This window comes from Rattus norvegicus, chromosome 16, assembly GCF_021556685.1.
Source record: "Rattus norvegicus strain SHRSP/BbbUtx chromosome 16, alternate assembly SHRSP_T2T, whole genome shotgun sequence".
Lineage (NCBI taxonomy): Eukaryota > Metazoa > Chordata > Mammalia > Rodentia > Muridae > Rattus > Rattus norvegicus.
Genome location: NC_141549.1, coordinates 72,706,264 through 72,728,504, shown reverse-complemented (window position 1 = coordinate 72,728,504; position 22,241 = coordinate 72,706,264). Strand labels below are relative to the sequence as shown.

At 40.4% G+C, this 22,241-nt stretch overlaps 2 protein-coding genes across 51 annotated transcripts in view; one reads left to right on the top strand and one right to left on the bottom strand.

The window, feature by feature from the left end:
- The window catches only part of Erich1 (glutamate-rich 1), a gene marked incomplete at its 5' end in the record, with an annotated part of 52,793,804 nt that overhangs the window by 10,935,859 nt on the left and 41,835,704 nt on the right, over positions 1–22,241 (bottom strand).
- Poteg (POTE ankyrin domain family, member G) overlaps positions 1–22,241 on the top strand; it is a 178,154-nt gene that overhangs the window by 6,392 nt on the left and 149,521 nt on the right. For 35 of the 51 annotated variants that reach the window (XM_087588851.1, XM_087588850.1, XM_087588847.1 and 32 more), the window contains 9 exon segments: positions 1,293–1,430; positions 3,966–4,024; positions 4,435–4,470; positions 6,223–6,259; positions 8,649–8,721; positions 11,602–11,695; positions 17,711–17,739; positions 17,838–17,910; positions 20,025–20,092. In XM_087588851.1, coding sequence (XP_087444977.1) covers positions 1,293–1,430; positions 3,966–4,024; positions 4,435–4,470; positions 6,223–6,259; positions 8,649–8,721; positions 11,602–11,695; positions 17,711–17,739; positions 17,838–17,910; positions 20,025–20,092 — 607 coding nt within the window. 51 annotated transcript variants of the gene reach the window in all.

Here is a 22,241-nt window from a genome sequence, read left to right as displayed (position 1 = left end):
AACTTCACATCCTCTCTTTTTTTAAAATTTTAAATTAATAACACTTCCACTCCTGTTTGTGCTGTCCGTATACTTCTGTTTGTGCTGTCCGTATACTTCTGTTTGTGGCGCCATCTGCTGGAGCTTGGTTGACATATCAGGAGCCACACTTAAAGATAACTGATTCTCCTTCTTCATCAGCAGTCAATAGTTCCTTAGCTAGAGTGGGAACTCCTGAGCCCTTCCCCAACCCTCCCTAGAAGGCTGACCGGCAAGATCTCACGCAGGGTCCACAACTGCTGTGAATCCGGGAACACAGCCGTCCGTCCTTTAATTTCCAGAGGACACGGTTTTTGTTCCACTCCTTCCCAACCTCTGGCTCTCAAACTTTCCTTTCTCCTCTTCCTCAAGGCTCGGGGACTTGAGGGACTCGGGGATTTGAAGGGGTGTGATGTAGATGTCCCATTTATGGCCGAGGCCGCCTCTGTCACTGTTTTCTTCACTTTGACTAGCTGTGAGTTTCTGTATTAATCACCATTCACTACACAAGAAAAGCTCTTTCATGAGGTAGCAGAGATCTTAGAGTACCCACACATTTTCCTTCATGTATACTTAGAGGCACGATATTTCAGGATTTGAAAATTATAATACAGGGGATGACTCCTTAAATTGCTTTTCTTTGTAGAATATTGATATCAGGTTATCAATGTTCACTTCCACCCTTTCCCTCCCCGATTTATTTTAATTCATTTATATTTACGTGGCAATGGAAGGGAGTTAAAATAGTATGCATCGGATGAACTTTAATTAAGGTAAGCCATAAGCAAATGGTAAGAGAGGAGGCTTTAGATTCATCCAAGACCGGACTTAGTTCTCAGTTTTCTCAGTAGCTAGGCCTGTCATCTTCAGAGTGAGGCTCACAGCAAAATATATCTCCTGATTTGAAACAGGATAACACCCTTGATAAGTGGTTATTCTTTCTTTGGCATTATGTAGTGTATAGTGCACAGTTGTCAACATCATTAATTGAAAGCAATTTTATTATTATTTTCATAGTACTATTGCTCAAATCATGCAATAGCATTGAATTATTTCATCTTCAGCTTATTAAGAAATATATAACTATATAACCACATAAAACTATATATAACTATATAAAACTATATATATATGTATATATGATGTTCTATTAGGTTAGTAAATGGTCAATTCTGCACAGGCAGGCAAGACATCAACTTGGCAAAACACATCTATGTAGATTTAACTAATTTCATTCTTTTCATAATAGTGAGTCTATGTATCTGCTGTTTTAGAAACACCCTGATATACGCTATAAGATGTGGGTCAAAAGGTCTGGCTGTATCACTCCTCAAGAAAGGTATCGATTTCTTCTACAAGGATGTGTTCGGATGGACGGCCCTGCGCTACGCTATCGAGGGCCACTGTACTTTGTAAGTATTTCCATTAACACGGGGAGCGAAGCTGTACCGAAGTTCAGAGCAAACACAGCTACTGCACCATCCAGCAGAGGCGACGCTGCACTACGCAGGCGTTTCAGAATGGCGGTGACTTAGCCCACTAAGTCGGTCAGGAGTGTAGAGCACGAGCGAGGCACAGCACTGGGAAGAGAGTGCTCGGCTGAGCCCGTTTGGGTGAATGCTGAACTCTGGACCCAGAGCCTGATATTGTAGTCAAGTCTCCTGTCATCTTACTAAATCTCCAGCTAGGAGATTTTAGCACATTCTCACTTTCCCGTGGGAGCTGTCTTCGGTACCTTACTCCTCGATTCTCCAGTCGGTGAGGGGGTTTCTTAGATTCAAAGAAGCCAATTCTCTTTAGAAAAATCAAATGGAGCAGAAGAATGGTAGCTCATCATTCTTTGTGCCTGTTGGTTCCGTCACTATTAAAACATGCCCCGAAACTGAATACCAGTTAACCTTAACCACCACATTGTCTTTACTAAGCCAGACCTCTAAGTCCTTACTGTAATGTACACCGAGCCCTGCAGGTCACCATATCTTAAGTTCACATGTACTTATTTTGTAAAATCCAGGTATTATTCTTAAAACAACACTAACTTATCTTTTGACAGCTAGACTTCCTAGCTTCTGCTACAAACATTGTTAGCAATCTGGCCCTTCCCGCCCATTCAGAATCTCATATAGAACTCACGTACTAGCTTAGATTTGTGTGGTCAAGTCACACTGAGCACTTTGTGTGTCTTTTTCTTTTCTTTTCCTTCTTTTTTTTCCTGCTGACAGATATAAACTGTATAAAAGTCCAAATCATGTTGCAGAAAACCCACGAAGTTTCTCTATTGATTAATACGAGATCTGAACCACAGGCCAATCATACACTTTGTACACCTTTTCCTAGGTGCTGGAATTCACCATGTGAATTCTACTGATTCATATTCGCGCGCTCTCTCTCTCTCCCTCTCTCTCTCTCTCTCTCTCTCTCTCTCTCTCTCTCTCTCATCTGTCTGTCTATCTATCTATCTATCTATCTATCTATCTATCTATCTATCTATCTATCTGTAATGTCCCTCTATCGACAGCAGTAAAATTTTCCGAAGTTATTTCAGTCCTGGTCTCAGGTTTACAGAGATTTTTGAGTTCTTCCCCATGAAGAAGCAGCTAAGCAGGCCTCTATCCAAAGAGCAGTAGGGCCTAAGAGAACAAACTCACATCAGGTGGCTGGGTGTAGTGGCACACACCTTTAGTCCCAGCACTGGGGAGGCCCGAGGCAATTTGATCTCTGTGAGTTTGAGGCCAGCCTGGTCTACAAAGAGAATTCTAAGGCAGCTGAGGGAGGCTGTTACACAGAGAAACTCTGTCTCAAAAAACAAAAGCAAACCAACCAACCAAACAAACAAATGAAACAAAAAAAATAAAGAAAACCAAACCAAAAAAAAAGATTCATTTGGAGATAAATAATGATGATTTAAAATAGGCAGGGGAGGACAGAGGTGAGAGCAAAGGGAGATGTTGGGATGAATTCTCTTTCTGCCCTCAGTGTGACTATTTTAGTAAGAATGACCAGTCATTAATTCAGCAGGTAATAAATCAATAAATTACTTAGTTTCCAATTGTTAAACAATGCATTTTCTCTGAATTATAAGCTGCGAAACAGACTAGCTAACAACCAAAGAGTAAGGGCTTAACGCCTTCTAAACAGCTGTAATATTTGAACTTCAGACACTGCCAAGAAACATACCTTAGACTTTATTTGGGGTTGAAAAAGAGCTCAGGACTGGGAAATCCTTGCTGCTTTGGTATTTCCCTGCACATATTTTAATACTGTCATAGGAAATCTTAGAAGAAACCTACAGAATGCAAGGGGTAAAAGTCCTTATTTATTTATTTATTTATTTATTTATTTATTTATTTATTTATTTATTTTTAAATAACACTTAATGCCTATGGGAAAGAACTTGCACAATGACTCTTAGTTGCAGAGGGAGGACGTCTTCTGACATCAGGGAACATCACTGCCTGTCAAGCAAACCCCGTCCAGCCCCTAAGCTTCATTTCCTCTCATTTGATGTCCCCTTTATTTAGTCTTTTCTCTTCTCTCATTATGGGCTTCGTTAAAAGACTTAATTTAGAGCTCGTACATTTCAAACACGGGGCAAACACTTCTAGTAGGTCCTAGATACTAGGATAGTGATAGTCTTCATTTAGAGACAGGGTCTCATGTACCTCATGTGGCCTGGAGTTCACTGCGTGTCTGGGGATGTCCTTGGACCTGCTGATCTTTCTGTCCTCCACCTCCCAAATGCTGTGGTTATAGGTGTGTGCCCCCTCGGTGCTTGGGCTAAACGCAACATTAGAGACGGAACCGAGGCTTGGTGCATGCTAGACAAACACTCTGCTGATGGAGTTACATGCTCCTCCCCCAGCCTCTGTAATACCCTGACGGACTAAATGTAGTAAAATGCTTTCTTAGAGTATTAAAGCAGTAGTTGTATTTGTTTCACATGACAGTAGACAGACGCTTCTGGATTTTGAGGAAAATCTACACAGCAAAAAAGAAAACGAACCAGGTAAGGCTTACAGTGAACTTCTCTTTGCAGTTCTACCATACACAAAAATGTCAAATTAAGAAATTTTCACTCAGAAAGGCCAGAAAATTACATTCATATTATCTTGAGTCCTTTCCAAATGGTCCACAGGTCAGAATGATCACAGACATAAATTAGATAAATGTCACAATAGGAAGTGTGATCTTTTCTCAAAAAATCATGGGGGAAGTCATTGAGAAGGACCCTTAATATTGACATCTGGACTTCACATGCATGCGCACGTATGCACACAGACAACCCCCAGCCCCATGAACATGTGCACACAGAGAGACAGAGACAGAGAAAGAGAAAGAAAGACACAGAGGCATACCCCCAGAACAAGAAGAGGAGAGAGAGAACAAAACTAATCAAAACTTTTGTTTTTATAATAGAACTAGAAGTTGAACCCAATCCCTCCTGCATTTTAGGTAAGTGCTGTATAATTTGATTTACCTCCAGACTTTTTATTCCTATGTTCTTGCTCACCATCAGAAGCTATGCACTGTATTCTATATGTAAATATATATAGTATATATATATTTAAACCAATATATTATGTTTGTGAAAACACTCTGTGGGCATGTGCATGAAGGTCAGAGGACTACTTTGTGAGGTTAGCTCTCTCCTTCTCCCCTTACCTCCCGTTACACGGGTTCTATTGACTCGAGCGTCCTGGCTTGACATTGCCTCATGGGCCATCTCACTGCTCTCCAAAAGCTTTTATAGAAATGACTTTATTTACGTGTATGAGCCTTTTGCACCATGTGTGAAGAGCTGGTGAAGGCCAGAAGAGGGCCACGGGATCTCTTGGAACAGAGTTACAGACAGTTGTAAGCGTCCACGTGACTGCTGGGACTTGACCCTCTGCAGGCGTAGTAAGCGCCTTTAACCACTAAGTCACCTCCCCACTCCCCAGGCTCTGTCCTTATAGCAGTCTGCTACCTAGTAAGATAGTCTGAGAGAAATGACGTCATGCTTGTACTGGCAGCAGTGATTGGGCAATCATGTTCTATTCATGTCTAATAGACTCTTAACAACTTCAGGAAGCTGTACTTTGAAAAGAATATGTCTTCCCAGGCAACATGTAGTTGTAGCTCAGAATGGATAAATTCTCAAGGAAGTGATCTAAGATTTTCTCCACCGGAGGAAGAATGTTAGACGAATTTTGAACTTTGCTCCAGAGAGAAGAACAAGAAAATAGCCTTTACCGAGAGAGCATATTGGTTAGTGTCTTCGTTAGGGGTTTTACTGCTGTGAACGGATCAAGGCAAGTCTTATAAAATGCAACATTTAATTGGGGCTGGCTTACAGGTTCAGAGGTTCAGTCCATTATCATCCAGGCAGGAACATGGCACCATCTAGGCAGGCATGGTGCAGAAGGAACTGAGAGTTCTACATCTTCATCTGAAGGCTGCTAATGGAAGACTGGCTTCCAGGCAGCTAGGATGAGGGTTTTTAAACCCACGCCCACAGTGACACACCTTCTCCAACAAGGCCACATGCTCTAATAGTGCCACTCCCTGAGCCTAGTGTACACAAACCATCACAGTTAGCTAGTGCAGGCATCGCACGACTGAGTCTTGGGGTTCTTGATTAGCATCCGGGAAGTCTTTGCAAGGTCCTCCCTCTTGGTCTGCTTTTGTGTTTCGAATCCTTCCCCTTCAGGGTGCAGTGTCCATAGATAAGTGTCATTGGCATAGTCTATTCATCCTAACCTGAAAACTGATTACCTGAAGAATCTCCCTTCTGCTATAGCCCACACATTCTCTTATTGGATGTGACTAAGAGTGTTCAGGGTGGTATGGCCGTAGACTATATTCCTTTAACTCCCTACACTGTTAGTCCAGATATATCAGGCGGTTTTCTTCATGCTGTTATTTTAGACGCCATTTTAAGTCTCACACTGGTCCACTGGGATTATGGTCACTGCACACAACAGTTTGCGCTTCATAAACGTCTTAAGTTTTTTCTTTCTCCTTGCATCGCGCTAATACAAACAAGAGAAAGGACCCGGATGCCTTCATCGCTCCACCAGCAGTGTGATTCGTATCTACTGTGGGGGATTTTCATGGTCTGTTTTCCCAACGAACGTCCTTCTAGCAGAGCTCCCGAGTCGTTGATTTCGAGCATCTGATACTTTTCTTTCATTGGTTTAAAAGGCATTTTATGTTTTTCTTTAGCAGAACAAGTAGATGCTGGCGATGACTCATTAGCCAGGTAAGTCTGTTCGTTATCTGAGTGTCGAGTGGACAGACGAGGAAGAAGCAGCCGCTCAGCCTTCCTCTGTGGGACGCACCACGCTTTGCAGTTCCAATACTGTTGTTTGTTCTCATTCTCATGGCAGACATTCAAGGTCGTCGTCATTGTTTGTTTCTCACTAAGTAGGCAGCTGCAACTGAGAGTCGCCCATTCATGCTTTCACTGCCATCTTGCTTGGCTCGCCCATTCATTCTCTCAGTTATCCACAGGTTGATGAGAACCTGTGTAGACGCCCCTACCCCCATCCCCTCCCCCAGGGCTAGATAAGGTCTATGTCAGATCAACCACGGAAGCTCAACTTACAGATGAGCTCCTTTGGGACTTTCTTGAGAAGTGCAGCTACACCACAATTTTTTTCTTCTTCTGAGAATTCTGATAATTGCAATGTTAGTCAGTAACCTTGTCTCGAGCACAGCAGTTGTCTGCACACCTTACTAAGGTGGACTTAGGGTCACAGGAAAAACTTCGGGAGAGGATTTTCTTTTCCGGAAATGAAGAATATCTGTGTGCAGAGCATATAATTTATATTGTATTAAAAACCTGTTAAGAGGATATTTGGAAATTATTTTCCCTGGTGACTAATTTTTCATTTTTGTTTTTTCCTTTAAGCTTTTATACATAGGCAAATGGCATTTTATCTACTCTTGGCTTTTTTTTTTTTTTTTGGTGAGAATAACTTTTCTCCGTAAATCAACTTTTCTGATCTCCCTCTTGTTTGTCCTGTTTGTAACACTGCTGCCAGCTAAATACTGGGTTTTCCTGCAGAGAAGATGGAAAGCATTAAAATTTTCACAATTTTAAGGAATCAAAGAACTAATCAAAATATACTCTTGTGTTTCATCCGGATGGAGAACGGAAAACTCAAAAGATATCAATGTGGATTCTCTGGATGGAAACACATGACACAGATGACAGTAGACCCATGAGCCTTAGTATTCTTACTGTTTCATGTTTGATTCCATAGATGGCTATTTTAGTTAAGTAACTGGGAAGTGAGCCTGGTAATTCCAGGACACAGGATAAGAATAAAATTAAGATACTGGAGGACAAGAATGGTGTTAGCAGAGGGTGGGACTAGGAGGAGATGGGGGCTGTGATCAGGATGTAAAGTGACGACTACTACTACTACTATTACGACTACTATTACTACTACTATTACTATTACTACTACTATTACTATTACTACTACCACTACTATTGCTGCTGCTACTACTACTACTACTACTACTACTACTACTACTATTACTACTATTACTACTACTACTACTACTACTACTACTACTACTTGAATGCTGTTAACAAACAGGGCATGGATAAAGAAAAGGACACTGGGTTCAACAGAATAGAAGTTTAAAAGACTGGAATGCAGGTATATTTGACAAATTTGGTAAGAAGAAGACAGGAATTAAGGACACAAGATATTGAACATTTATAGGTAGGCCCAGCAAAGTGTTCCTGCCTATAAACGTGAAACACGACAGTCTTGATAAAGATGCTGCCTGCGCGTTTACTTGTAGGACTTGAGAGACATCAGCATTTCCGTTGAAAGTCAGTAGGATACTTTGAGCCACTGGGGTCAGTCTCTGCAGCAGCTGGACATAGATACTGTATACATCGCCTCAACTTACAAGATGCCTTAGAGCCCATCAGGCACCAGGGTGTTGGAAGTTGAGGGACAAGGTGTCCCTGTGGCTGAGGCAGGTTTCTCCCTCCCGCTTTGCTGAACAGATTGGCATCCTTCTCGCCTGTACGGTGGGCAGGACTGTTTTATGCTCCCCTGGCATTGTAGTCACCAAGGCTCTGTTGGGTAGTTAGTGAAATGGCTGTATGGAGAGTTGAAGCTCTGTTAAGCTCTGAATGCTTTTTTTACTTATAATTTTCCTGGGCTGGACATCTTAATTTTGGAGATTGTCTTTGAGTCCTGTGGAAGTCACCAGAAGGAAATAGTTCTATAAAGGACCCGGAGGAACAGTGCTGACAACAGGAGACTGGTTTTATGGAAGTTTTCCCCCTCCAGTGTCTGGGCCCTTTTGAAAGTTCTTAAGTGTTGTTTACATAAACACGAAAAAAGCAAGAGGTCTGGAAAATAATTGGAATTTTAGAATTTAAAGTATCTAATCTTTTTGGGAAGGCCATTCTGCTAAGCACACATAGAATTAACGTTTTGTTAGGCTTTTGTACAAATTTAAAATGTTAAAAATGCTTCCGGAGACTCTCCTGGGTGTTTGAGTTGAGAGCCTTTGTATAGTAAGAGGTCAAGTCGCATTCACTCCAACGAGTGAATTCATACGCAAGCAGCTGAACAGAGCTGCGCTCACCTGTTCTTACTGCTTCCTTTGTCCCACAGGGTCTCCAGCTGTCTTAGTCCCGTGACTCCCGTGCTCGCATTGAAGGACGAGGAGAACAGTCGTCATACCGGGGTAAACCGCTCCTCTGCGGAGTTACCTTCCTTGGCCTAAGTTTGTTTTTGGTTTATTCTGAATGTTTACTAGTGGTCTGGGTGCCTCGTCAGTGCATGGAAACTTAGTCGGCAGAAACAGGATTATGGGCAGCTCAAAACGCTTGTCAAATTGGTAAGCGGTAAGAAGGACTGGTAACTACTTTGACGCCGTAGGCCAATGGTGTAAAAATACGGAGCCCAAGAGAAATTGTATTAGGTTTCCAATAATAGAGGAAATTTTAAATTTGGCCAGTGATTATCTAGATAAATCTCATTTGCTGTGACTTTTAACTTACATTAACATGGCCTTTATAATACCCAAAGGAATCTTTAATAAATTCAACTTGTTATTATTGTAGCCAATTTCTCTGGCACCTTTACTCTCAACAGTAAAGGGAATCTAGCATTTTATTTCCTAGGATACTTTTCCTTCGCATTTTAAGTTTGTCTTTTAAGTTTTTCATGTTTCTTGTCTTTTGGGGTTTTTTGACACTTGGGAGGCGTGCAGAGCTGTGGGGTGGGGCCCGGTGTCGTGAGTTTTTTTGTTTTTGAGTCCATTTATGTGGTTCATTCTGCTTATTGATTTGTGTATGTTGAACCATCCTTGAATTTCAGGGATAAAAGCCAACTGGGTCATGGTGGATGATAATTTCAATGTATGTGTATTTTCTTTTCTTTTTTTTATCAGATATTTTTTATTTACATTTCAAATGTTATTCTTCTATGAGGGTATTCTCCCTCCCCAACCACCCCCCTTACCACCCCCTGACATTCCCCTGCATGGGTTGGGGGAGGGTCTGTTTGCAAGTATTTTATTGAGAATTTTTGAGTCTATGTTCATTGAGAATATCAGTTCATGATTTTCTTTTTTTTTCTATTGTATCTTTATCTGGGTTCACAGAAGTTTGGGAGTACCTTTTCTCCATTTTTTTTGAATAGTTTTAAGAAGGATTGGCTATTCTCTAAAATTCCTTAGCTGTGGGGTGCATTCCGATGAAGAATCAGTCTTCCGGCAAGGGTGACTAGGGTCAGAAGGCAGGTGGATGGCAGTGCCACCTGTGGGACCCACATCCTTTTCCAGGACAGGTCCTCAGATAGTCCAACACTGTACACTTTTCAGAAGTATTTTTAGACACGTACCTGCTGTGCTTTGTAGATTTCTTGCTTAGAAGTAAAATATCTTCAAAATAAAAGCTGCATATTTGTAAAATATCTGTGGAAGAAAAAAAAGAGAATTTGTGAAATTATTATGCAATTTGGAAGGCCAGGTATCAGCTTCTAGGAAGGAAAGGTTCAAGGAAAAGCACCAAGGTAGAATTGGAGACTAGAGATTCCATTTGTTTTTTGATGCTCGATTAAGGATAAGTCAACTGAAGAGTTAAGGGCACCAAGTACATTTGGGGCATCCATTCTTGTGGTAGTAACTATAAATAATGAAAACACAAGGGTAACACAGAGGAAAGGGATGGAAAGAACCTGTGTTAAGTGTAAGAGAGTAACACAGCGCTGTGAGCACAGTGGGGCAGTGCTGTGAGCACAGTAGGTAAAGGCAGAGGACCTCTCAGAGTCCTAGTTCTGTCATTCAGTATCTCTGCGGAACTAAATAAAGGAAAACATGTCAATGTCAAGAATGTTACTGTGACTTTAAGGCGATATGACATATGTAACATTTCCCCATACCTCATGAATAAATGTCCGGAATGGGTAAAACCTTTTATGAAATGTAACTTACGTTACTATTAAAGAAAACCAACCCTGTTGAAGACCTTTTCTTTAACCCATGGACAGTAAAATGATAGCAGCATCAAGGATAGATTAAAAAACCTACAAGGAGCAGATATAGTTTTTATTTGGACCATGCCAAACCCGAGTAACTCATTTATGTATGTATCCTATGGGAAGACACAAACTTGGCACTGTTAAAGCCTTTCTGATACGTTTTTAAATATTTTGGCCTTCAACACAGTCTTTGTTACTGAGTATCCATTATGCTCTCTATAGACATTGCCTCTGGCAGATGAGGGGCTATGCTTTTGTTTCACAATAGAAAAACATCACACACATCTAAGTCACTGTGGGTACTTCATATTAGCAAAATTGTTGAGGAAGCCTCTGCCGAAATGACCTCACTTCTAAAATCCTCTGTTTATATACAAATTACTATAAAAAATTAGCTTTTCAAGCCAAGTATCCTCTAACTCTATTTTTTTTATTTCTGTCTGAGGTGTATGTGCATGTGAGTGTTTATATATGTGTGTGTGTGTGTGTGTGTGTGTGAGTGTGTATATGTGTGTCTACGCACAGACGTGCATGTATTACAATGAGCATGTGGAGGTCAGAGGTCAACTTTGTGCAGTCATTTCTCCCTTTCCTGTGTATCTGGCTTCTTTGGCTCAAACTCCTGTCAGTCTTCCTACCAAATGACTTTACTCACTAAGGCATCTCGCAGGCTCCAAGCCAAGTACCTTAACACTGAAATAATTTCAGCCATCTGAAATGTTTAAATGTCTACTGCTTTAATATATCAAGCATATTTCTAAGACTATGTTTACATATGCCTAGTTTAAAAATGCCCCTTTCATTTTGATGTGGAAACTGAGAGTTAGATGGTATAACGGTAGCTCCTTTTTGGAACTATGCACACAGGTAAGTATCTTGCTTATGAATATTTTCCTGTGAATTTTTGTATCAGGTTCACAGAATTAGTACCCATATAAAAATTGCCACATAGAGTTGCAAAGATATGTTTGCTCTAGAGAGGCTTGCATGAGGTTTGGTTAGCTTTAAAAATAAACAATTTACATGTCTTAAAGTGATTAAGAAAAACCTAGGCAACTAATTTTGATATTAATTTTAACAGAGTAACTCAGAGAGCGAGCCTCCTAACTGTTCTGGCAATTCACCAGCGGCTACAGACAAAATATTTGGAAACAGAGGAAAAAGAACTGTGGAAGGTATATGTCCCTCCTGGTCTGTTTCTCCACTCAGGGCGTCCAAGAACATTGTGCACTGGGCTGGACTGGGGGGAGTAAAGCTTAGCTGGGGTGGGTGGGTTAGGCAGGATCTCTGTCAGTGTGCGTGCAGGAAAAACAGCCTTCTCTGGAGACAGTTTTCAGTGAAACATCTCTCTCTATTGGAGGGGAATAAAGGTATATAAATCTTGGGGAATGAGCAGGGGTTTTCTGGGTGACTGTACATCATTGGCTGGGGATGAGGTGCTGGGGGAATGCTTCATTTGCATTAAGAGGAATTCCAGGCCGGTTGCTGCACATGTCCTTATAAGGAGAGAGTAAGTTTAACCTGTAACCTGGCCACCAGGCTACAAGACTACCTCAAGGGTGGCAGATATGGAGGTCACAAGGCTGTGTGTGCTGGAACACGCAGGCCAAGAGCAGGGAGGAAGTAGTACTCCTGCCGGTCTCAGGACGAGATTTTCGGAGTTTGGACATGTTTCAACCTCACTCTTGCTCCGGACCGACTTCCCTGGCCCCACATCTCTTCGTTTTTCTTTTATAAAAGGGGGGAGGGGAGGGTGTATCACCATAGTCACCAGCCTCTGTGTTGGGAATAGTTTGGTATTGAACCAGAACCCGACTTCCAGTGCTTTCTGCAAGGCTACTTATATCTGCCGTTTTAGATGAGGCAGGATTCCAGGAGGAGGAGGAGGAGGGCCCCAATGGCCAGTATGGGGCCAAGGAGAAGAAGGCAAACTACCAGAGGGTTTGGGCACCATGGGGTAGGGGTGTTGGTTGCAGAGCTTGCCCGGAGGTCTCACTTTAGACCTTTGAGGATTTGTTTCACCAGTCCAGATTGATTAACATAGAAGCAGCATTTCTCCACCAACAACAGGGCCCTCCCTGTTCGGCAGCAAGTTCAGAGCTCTCCGATTTTGTAAAACAACCCCAGCTAGGGAAGTCGTCTGTTGCTGGAGGGATTCGAGGCTGTCCATGGTGGAAGGCACAGCCTGGTCAAGCCTTTCTGGAAAGCTGTCAGCCAGGTGTTGGGTCTGGTCCTTTTGCTCTGAAAATGTACAAACTTTTAAAGGTAACATTGTAGGTACATTTCCGCATTTGCACACGTTTGGAACGTGTGGCAGGCACAAATCAGATAATGATGGTTCTCTGCTCTACGTTTGAGCAGGTAAAAAGGCATCTGTCAGTTTTGTAAGTCCGTTTGGACTGCATAACCAAACTGATATAAGTCCCCATCTGTGCCATATAAAAGGATGGCATGTGGTAATAAGTCATAGGGACCAGGAGGCCACAGAGATTTACTGGCCATGCAGTGACATTCAAATTTCAGCCAGCCTTTTGGGCTGTTTCCAGGTAGAGGGTTCAGTATTTACCTCATCTGTTTTGGTGTTTTTGCTGGGTCTCTTCCTTTGAAGTCTGTAGACAAGATTTTCAGGAGGTCTTCCCTGGTCAAATCTAATTTTTATTAGCTTTGAAGAGACCTGCAACTTTTTGCTTCCTGTTGAAAGAAGAGAAAAACCCCTTCCCCCAGTACAACACATACCTGGACTTTTATTCTGAGGCAAAAACGTCCTTAAGATATATAAGCAGATTTAATTCAGCAGACCTTTCTAAAATACAGTGCTTGAAGCAGCCGTGTCACCTGTCTCATTACATTTAAGATATTTTGAAGTCGATAAAGCATCATTTATCCCACCTACTTAGAATAGCCGAGAAAGGAAATGTCACGGCAACCATGTGACCCGTGTGCAGAAACCTGGAGAGACCTAGTTAAAAGGCAACATTTTGGGGCTGGGGTGGAGTTCCAGATCTTTGCGTGCATAATCCACCACCAAAACCATGGCTGAAGATGGCTTTGCATTAAAAAGTTTTCAGAAATCTTATAAAGAATATTAAAAGAGTATAAAAAACAATGAAATAAAAAGTGTTTTTTTTGTAACCCTTTAATAAAATTGGCTGCACAAAACTCAGAAACTTTAGAAACTAAGTTCCTGAAATTAACTTTGCTTCCAGGAAGGAAATACATTAGTTTGGAGCTTGCTAACTACTAGGATGTGTCATAGGCAGGTTTAGTTGTTAGAAAAATTCCATACATGACAAGAGATTACATAATGCCAATATACAATATTTTTGGAATAGCCAGTAGCAGCTTGTTTGTGTAAAATGAACTGGCTCAAATAAATGGCATGACCTCTATTACACCAATTGAAGACTAAATGATAAAAACAAAATAAAAGGGTGTAAAATATATCTCCCAATTAATTTTTATACCGATTTCACATTGAAATAACACATTAGATATATTAGTCAATAAAAAGGAACTGTACTAAAATGACTTTCACCCATTTTCACTAGCTTTTTGTGTGTTTTCCAGAAAATATAAAATTATACATAGCATATTTTTATTCAGTTTTATGGTATTGTTTAAGAACATAGACCTTTAATTAGGTTGATTGATACCAGAAGCAAACTGATTTATGAAGTGTAGACCAGGGGGTTCAGGCGTTCTGCGTTTGTGATAAGTCCTCAGTCACCACGAATCAGCCACATGCTCAGTAGCAGTATGACACTACTTTTTTGCAAAATTGAGAAAAAAAATGCTACTGGGTAATCAACAGCGATGGAATAAAATGAAGACAATGAATTTGCTTTTGTTTCAAATCATGTTTATAGAAAACACGGGAGAAACTAAGATAGGAAGAGACACAGATCATAATCCTCAAATGAGATTGAAATAGGAAATTCATGGTAAGACTGATCAACAGAATGAACTAATACCCCCCCCATCCCCACTCCCCGAGCTCCCAGGGACTAAACCACCAACCAAAGAGTACACATGGAGGGATCCATGGCTCCAGCTGCATATGTAGCAGAGGATGGCTTTATCTGGTATCAGTGGGACAGGAGGCCCTTGGCATGAGGAGGCTCTATGGCCCAACATAGGGTAATGCTAAGGCACTGAGGCAGGAGCGGTGGGTGGGGGAGCACCCTCCTAGAGGCAAAGAGGAGGGGGAGGGGATGGGAGGTCTGCAGTAGGGAGACAGGGAAAGTGGACAACATTTAAAATGTAAATAAGCAAAATAACCAAAGGAAAATAAACGTAGAACAGATGAAAACCTGAGCTGTGGAGACCCCTCCTGTAAAGAAGAGGGAGGACTGGGGGTGAGGCTCAGTCGGCAGCAAGCTCGCCTGGTATGCAGGGAGCCCTGTGTCCCCAGAGCCTCATAAGCACATAGGTGGAGGCAGAAGAATCAGAAGATCAAGGTCGTTATCTGCTGTACAGTGAGGTCAAGGCCAGCCTGGGACATAGGAGAACCCTTCTCAAACGAACCAATGGGAAAGGAAAAGAAGAAAGGAAGAGTGGCCCTTAGCTGTAAGAGCAAGAATAATTCTGATAACGTCTGAATTAATTAGGGAGTGTAAGTGAACTTAGTTCGGATGACTTCAATATATGTGTATTCCAATCAGAGGTGAGGCCGCTGCTGCTCCTGGCAAAAGTGGCGGGTTGAGGGAATGCTTGGATTTAGTGAACCGTAGTCACTCAATCACCTCTGCCTAATCACCTGACTCTGAAGGTGTATGGTGAATGGATAACAGTCATCAATATTAATACACAAGTGATTGGCTATAGAAGAATACTATTAAAATTAATTTTTACCTATTTTTATTGTATGAAAATATTTTAATAAATAAAAAGAGAAAAATAATTCTCTCAGGAATTGGTTTTGTCCTACCTTACATCTTCTTCAGGCTTAGAAACCAAAGCGCCACCTTCGGCTTGTTTGTTTGTTTGGCCATATTAGAGTAAGAAGTTTCCATTTTTGTAAACGGTCTACTGCAGGGGTGAAGGGGAGGGACATAGGAAGAAGTAATTTACAGTTACAGTGAAAAGGCACTGAAGTACTGAAGTAGACAAAGAAAAAATATAACCAGGGAAGACTTCATGCATCAGTTTGAATCTTGGAAAAAGAAATTTGTCTGATGGTAGATGAAAATAATTTCACATGCCAGAAACCATGTGATCATAGATGGACATGTATGACTTAGCTGTTACCTTGTGATCAAAATGATTAGCAGATTGTTTAAACTTTCTTTTTTTAAATTTTATTTATTTATTATATATGAGTACACTGTAGCTGTCTTCAGACACACCAGAAGAGGGCATCGGATCTCATTACAGATGGTTGTGAGCCACCATGTGGTTGCTGGGATTTGAACTCAGAACCTCAGGAAGAGCAGCAGTCAGGGCTCTAAACCACTGAGCCATCTCTCCAGCCCCCTAGCAGATTGTTTAAAACGTACCATAAGATACAACTTAATATACATTATGAATTTATTTGTTGCTAGGGTACTCAGAAATTTGTTTCTGCAAGCTTTATTCATTTATTTCTGAAGAATTGATATATTATTTATCTGTGTGAATGAAAGTACTAGTGGAGGCCAGAAGAGGGCGTTGGTTCCCTGGAATTAAAGGTATAGATGGTTGTGAGATACTGTGTAGGTGCTGGGAATTGAACTCAGGTCCTCCGCAAGAGCAGCCAGTGCTGTTAACCATGGGGCCATCTCTCCAACCCCTAAAATTATTTTCAATCCTACAGATACAATACTTTACTTAATCATGACATTTCACCATGAAATTTTACTTGTTTATATCTGTTCCCCACTAAAAATCTCTTGTCCTGCCTTACTCCTTCTCTGGTGCTCCTCTCTGAGACCAATACTTTCCCCACTTTTTTTTTCAGTTTATAAGCTTTTACATTTCTTTTAACCTTAACTCCTTTAATCCTTAGCTTAAAGTACAAAAATATTGCATGGCTCTCTCTTAATTCTATAAGCTCTTCATACATTTAAATTTAATATTTATTTATTTATTTGTTTATTACTTGGATGAAATCAGAGATACAAAAGCATTCATTGCACTACAGGTACACGGGCTCAGGACCTTCTGTGTCACCATCTTCCACTGGATGCCCGTCAGGGACAACAGACATTCCTAAGGTTGACGTCAGCTATTACAATGAGACCTTCCTTAGCACTTCCAGAGTACCCCCGAGGCTACTTTGTACTTTATCTTTTCCCCCCTGTTTGTAAGTAGGAAGGATATATTCTAAAATAACAACAAACTGTAGTTGATACATATACTAGTTGAGAGTCGCTCATCGTTATCGTCAGACATCAGACACTTTACAGAACAGCAGATGAAGTAGTTCTTTACTGATGATGGCAGAGTAAGTTTCTTTACCCCAAACAGGAAAAACACCCTGCTCTCAGTGAGATGGCCATGGAATCACCAAGAGATGGGGACTTTTCAGCTCCTTCTGGGTCCACTGCTGTGTGTGGTCTGTCTTTGGCCAACACAAGACTACTTGTGTTGGCATCATACTTTCCCCACTTTTATGCTGTTTATGTGTATGGAAGTCTAGATCCTACAGAGGGGATTAAACATGTGATATTTGCCTTTCTGAATGTTTCTGATTTAATGGACATCAGCTACTCTTCAAACAGTAACGAACACCACCACACAATTCTAATCTGGGAGGTGACAAAAATTACAGGTTCATTTGGGTGTCCTACTCAAATCTGTATTTTTATTAATTTTGCACAGGTTTCCCCCTTGAATGTATTTCATTTATTTTTAAATTCCTGTCCCAATGTCTGTCATGTGTATGAGGGTGCCAGCAAGGGTGAGAAGATGACCGTGGATCCCTTAGAGCTGGAGTTATAGGCAGTTGTGAGCCACCCAGTGTAGGTGATGGGAGCTGTACTTGGGTTCTCTGGAGACTAAGTCTTTTAATCACCGAGCCATGTCTACGACGTCATGGGTATACTCTTCAGTTGTGCTGCTGTCCAGGCCTGTGAAAGCCTTCCAGACATTCAAAGTACAGAGTGATAATTGGACATCTAAGAAGGAGAGCTTAATTCCCTCCTAATTCTTTATGAGCAGGTGACTGGTGTTGTATCGACATAGAAATGATTGTGTTTCCCTTTGCTTTTTAGCATGGGTTGAGAAAGATCCCTCTTCAAAGGTAATAAGCTTTTGATTTTATCATGAATTATTAAATAGGTATTAATGCGATATAGATATGTAAAACATTTAAATATTTTGCTTTTAAAATCTACCCAGTCTGCCACTGAAATGAGAGACTCTGTCACAAATGAAGCTGTAGAGAGGATAGAGCTCTTTACATCCACATCAGGTATGCTGGGTACAGTGAACCATTTTGGATCAAAACAAAGTGTTTGAGAAGTTTATGGACCTCACCGTCTTAACTCTGTCCTCCCACCAAGTCAATGGTATGTATGGTTTGACGTAAACGATGTGAGTAGCACCTACGTTTTTCAAAAGAGAATCTGTGAGTGCAAGATCTCTAAAAAAGAAGTTGGACAAGTTGTTTCCACTTCTGCATTTTGGGGTCCCATACTTCTGGCGTGGGACCTCTGTCCTAAGGATTTACAGAGGGTGATTATGATGCCCATGACATTCTTTTTTCTGTAGTTAAAAAATATGTTATTTGGAGAACTGGACACTAGGTTGTACACTATAAACTCAGATATCTGAGAGAACCAAGCTAGACATTCATTGTGCTTAGGAAGTTTGGGACCAGGGTGTACACAAAGCAGCAATATTGTTTCCTAAAACTCAAGAGAAGCAATTTCATTTCTACTCGGACATCCAGTCAGCTTGCTGTCTGGATGGACTGTGTGTGTGTGTGTGTGTGTGTGTGTGTGTGTGTGTGTGTGTGTGTTTTCTAACAGCAGAACCAGTACTGTTAACCAGTCATAGATTCTATCTGTAACCACTAATCAGTTATTACAGTTTTACTGTTATACAATTGACTTTATGTTTCAAAGCTAAACACTTATAAAAGTGTTCTGGCGATACTTTTTTTTATTCTTCATTTTTTCCCCTAGAAAGTTCTGTATTTGCCCTACCTTACCTTTTATTTTTTATTGGTTATTTTATTTATTTACATTTGCTGTCTTCCCCCCAGGTTTCCCCTCTGCAGTCCCCCTATCCCATCCCCCTGATTCTAAGAGGGTGCTCCCCCACCCACACACTTACTTCTACCTCACCACTCTACCATTCCCCTGTACTGGAGCATCAAGCCTCCCCAGGACCAAGGTCCTCCCCTCCCAGTGATGCCTGATAAGGCCATCCTCTGCTACATAAGCAGCTGGAGCCATGGGTATCTCCATGTGTACTCTTTGGTTGGTGGTTTAGCTCCTGGGAGCTCTGGGGGGTCTGGTTGGTTGACATTGTTGTTCTTCCTATGGGGTTGCAAACCCCTTCAGCTCCTTCAGTCCTCCCCCTAACTCCTCCATTGGGCTCCCTGTGCTCAGTCCTGTGGTTGGCTGGGAGCAACCTCATCTGTATTGGTCATGCTCTGACAGAACCTCTCAGGGGACAGCTATACTGGCTCCTGTCAGCTTACCTCTTAATTTTTAAATCACCCATTATTTCTAAAAAAAAATCTACCACTAATATTTCATTTCCAGTCTGCAAAACTTCATGCTATTTCCTATCAGGGCACAAAATAATTATTGTAGAGAATCAAGAAAACTGACGATACAGGGATGGTGTGAAAGATTGACAACTCCAGTGCAGGGGTGGAAGGGAGGGGCATGGGAAGAAGTGGTTTATAGTTACAGAGAAAAGTCACTGAGGCACGGAAGTAGACAAAGAAGAAGTATAACCAGGGAAGACTTCATGCATTAGTTTGCGTCTGGGAAGAAGAAACTTGTCTGATGGTAGATGGCAACAATTCCACATGTCAGAAACCATGTGATCACAGATGAACATGTATGGCTTAGCTGTTACTTTGTGATCAAAATGATTAGCAGATTGTTTAAAATGTAACGTTATAAGATAAAACATTATGTAACATTATGTTGCTCGGGTACTTGGAAGTTTGCTTCTGGAAGCTTTATTCATTTTGATAGAGCAGGTGAATTTTATGTGCAGATCTTCAGGGTGTTTTTGTGTGTTGAGCATGGTGCCCTCTGCTGCTTCTATTTGAGTAAATGACGACAGTTTAGATAGCTAGAAAGATCCAACTTCTTATTTACTTCGTTGAGATTATTTTTTATTCATTTATTTATTTTGCGGAGCTGAGGACCGAACCCAGGGCTTTGCGTTTGCTAGGCAAGCGCTCTACCACTGAGCCAAGTCCCCAACCCCTTCGTTGAGATTCTTAATCAGAAAGTAACAATATAATGTTATTTTAGCTAATTTTAACACTCATATTATTATACAGACTGTCGCTCTATATGTGTTCTACACAATTAATAAAATAAATGTATTCGCCAACAGAACCAGAGTTAGAATTGATGTCAATAGAAGAAGGCATATCTGATGAAAGTGAAAATGACCAGCCTTTGGTATGAAAACATTTAATTTTAAATATCATGTAATACTGTGTCCTTTTGTTTAATAGTATAGTGTGAGCCTCAGGAAGTCATACTTCAGATTACTTGATAGAATCAATAGATTCTAACTCATAGAATGCTTAATGTTTAAAACATTTTTACCTTATTATAACATTTAACATAGTGAGTTTTAGTACAGCCAGAGATACACAGACAGACCCTCAGAATAAAGAAAAAACAGCAAAACCCCAAAACTTTAGAATATCCTTAAACTCCTTTGTTCAATGTGTTTTAATCATATTGATTGCCTCTCACCCAACTCCTTTTAGATCTACTCAAATTCTCTACCTTTTAGATCTACTCATCTTCTCTACTTTGTTCAATAGAGAAGGAAGAAGAACTGAAAGCTAGGCTCATAAATAGCTTGGAGCATCTATGTAGACAAAAAGAGATAGGTATATGTTATAAAGCATCTTATATTTACATCATAGTATAAAAGAGATTTTTCAGTCATTACTAGAAGCACCATCTCACAGCCTTGTGTGCTGTGGGGTTATCTGGAGGCACATAAGAGACTTAAGTTAGCCATGAGTTCTTCACCTGATAATAGGTCTAAGTATGGGTTTAATGTTTTGGAGCAGGACATAAATTCAAGCAGAAGGTGGTTGGTTACTCTCAGAATGTTTGTTCCACGATTATATCAGTGGTCATGTATTGTCAGGCCAGCCATTATTGTAGCTTCTGGCTCAGTACTAATATGATTTCTTTATGTTCTAGAACTTAAGTATATGGTGTCTTCAGTATAGGGTAGGGTCTTATGTTTAAGTTTCGCAGCCATGGGACCTCACTGATCAACAATTTCATAAGAAATAACAAATTCCTGGCATTAGGCTTTTTATTAGTTAGTCTCTGGAGTCTAGTAGGGGTATTGTTGCCTTGTTACAGGTCCATATATCTGTCTATCTGTGTGTCTGTGTGTCTATCTATCTATCTATCTATCTATCTATCTATCTATCTATCTATCTATCTATCTATCTATCTATCTATCTATCTATCCATCCATCCATCCATCCATCCATCCATCTATATATCTATCTGTGGTCACAATCTAGTCATTAAACAATTAATCTATCCATCCATCTGGAAGCTTCTACACTAGTAGGCTTCCATATGACTTTTCTTCAGACTATCAGGTCTTATTTTGAGGTCCATTTGGAGTTGAGTTTTGTACAGGATGAGAGACAGGGTCGAGTTTCATTTTTCTACACACGTTTATTTGGTTTGCCCAGCATCAAATGTTGAAGATCCTGTCTTTTCTCCAACAGTACTGTTGATCTCTTCGTTAAAATTTATGCAATTGTAAGAATGTGGGCATTTGTGTTGGTTCTCAGTTCTGTTCAGTTGATCAGTGAGTTTGTTTTTATTCCAGCACTATGCTGTCTTTTATTATTACAGCTTCTTGTAGAGCTTAAAATCTGGGATGATTTTACCTTCCGCCATTTGCTATTTTTTTTGGACAAGATTGTTTTGTCAATCCTGTTTTATTTATTTTTTTGTATTTCCATGTGAAATTTAAAATTACTTTATCAATTTTTGTGAAGAATTGTGTTGGAATCCCTGGAGACAGGGACTTTGTTCAATCTATAGATTACTTTTGGTAGGATGGTCATTTTCACAGAATTAATCCTTCCAGATCACAAGCATGGAAGAGCCTTCTGTCTTCTAGCCTTGTATTTAAATTTATTTTCCTGTAATTGGAAGTTTTTATTGTGCAAGTATTTTCCATCCTCAGTTAAACTTATTCATATGTATGTATGTGTGTAAATGATATTTTCTTGATTCATTTTTATTTTTAGAATTATGTCACTTCCTCTTCCTTTTTCTTCCTCCAAGTCATCTCATGCATCCTCTCTCCTTACTTTCCTTCAAATTAATATCTTTATTTATATCTCAGTTTATCATATAAAGGACAACTCATGATTTTTTCTTTTTTTTTTTCTTTTTAAATTTTGAATCCGGTGACTTTTCAGAATGCATTTATCACCTGTAGGAGTTTTCTTGTGGAGCCTCTGAGTTTGTTAGATAATGGATAAAATAACACCATCTGCAAACAAGGAAATGTTCCCTTTCACATTTAAATTTAAATTGTTTTTAGAACTTT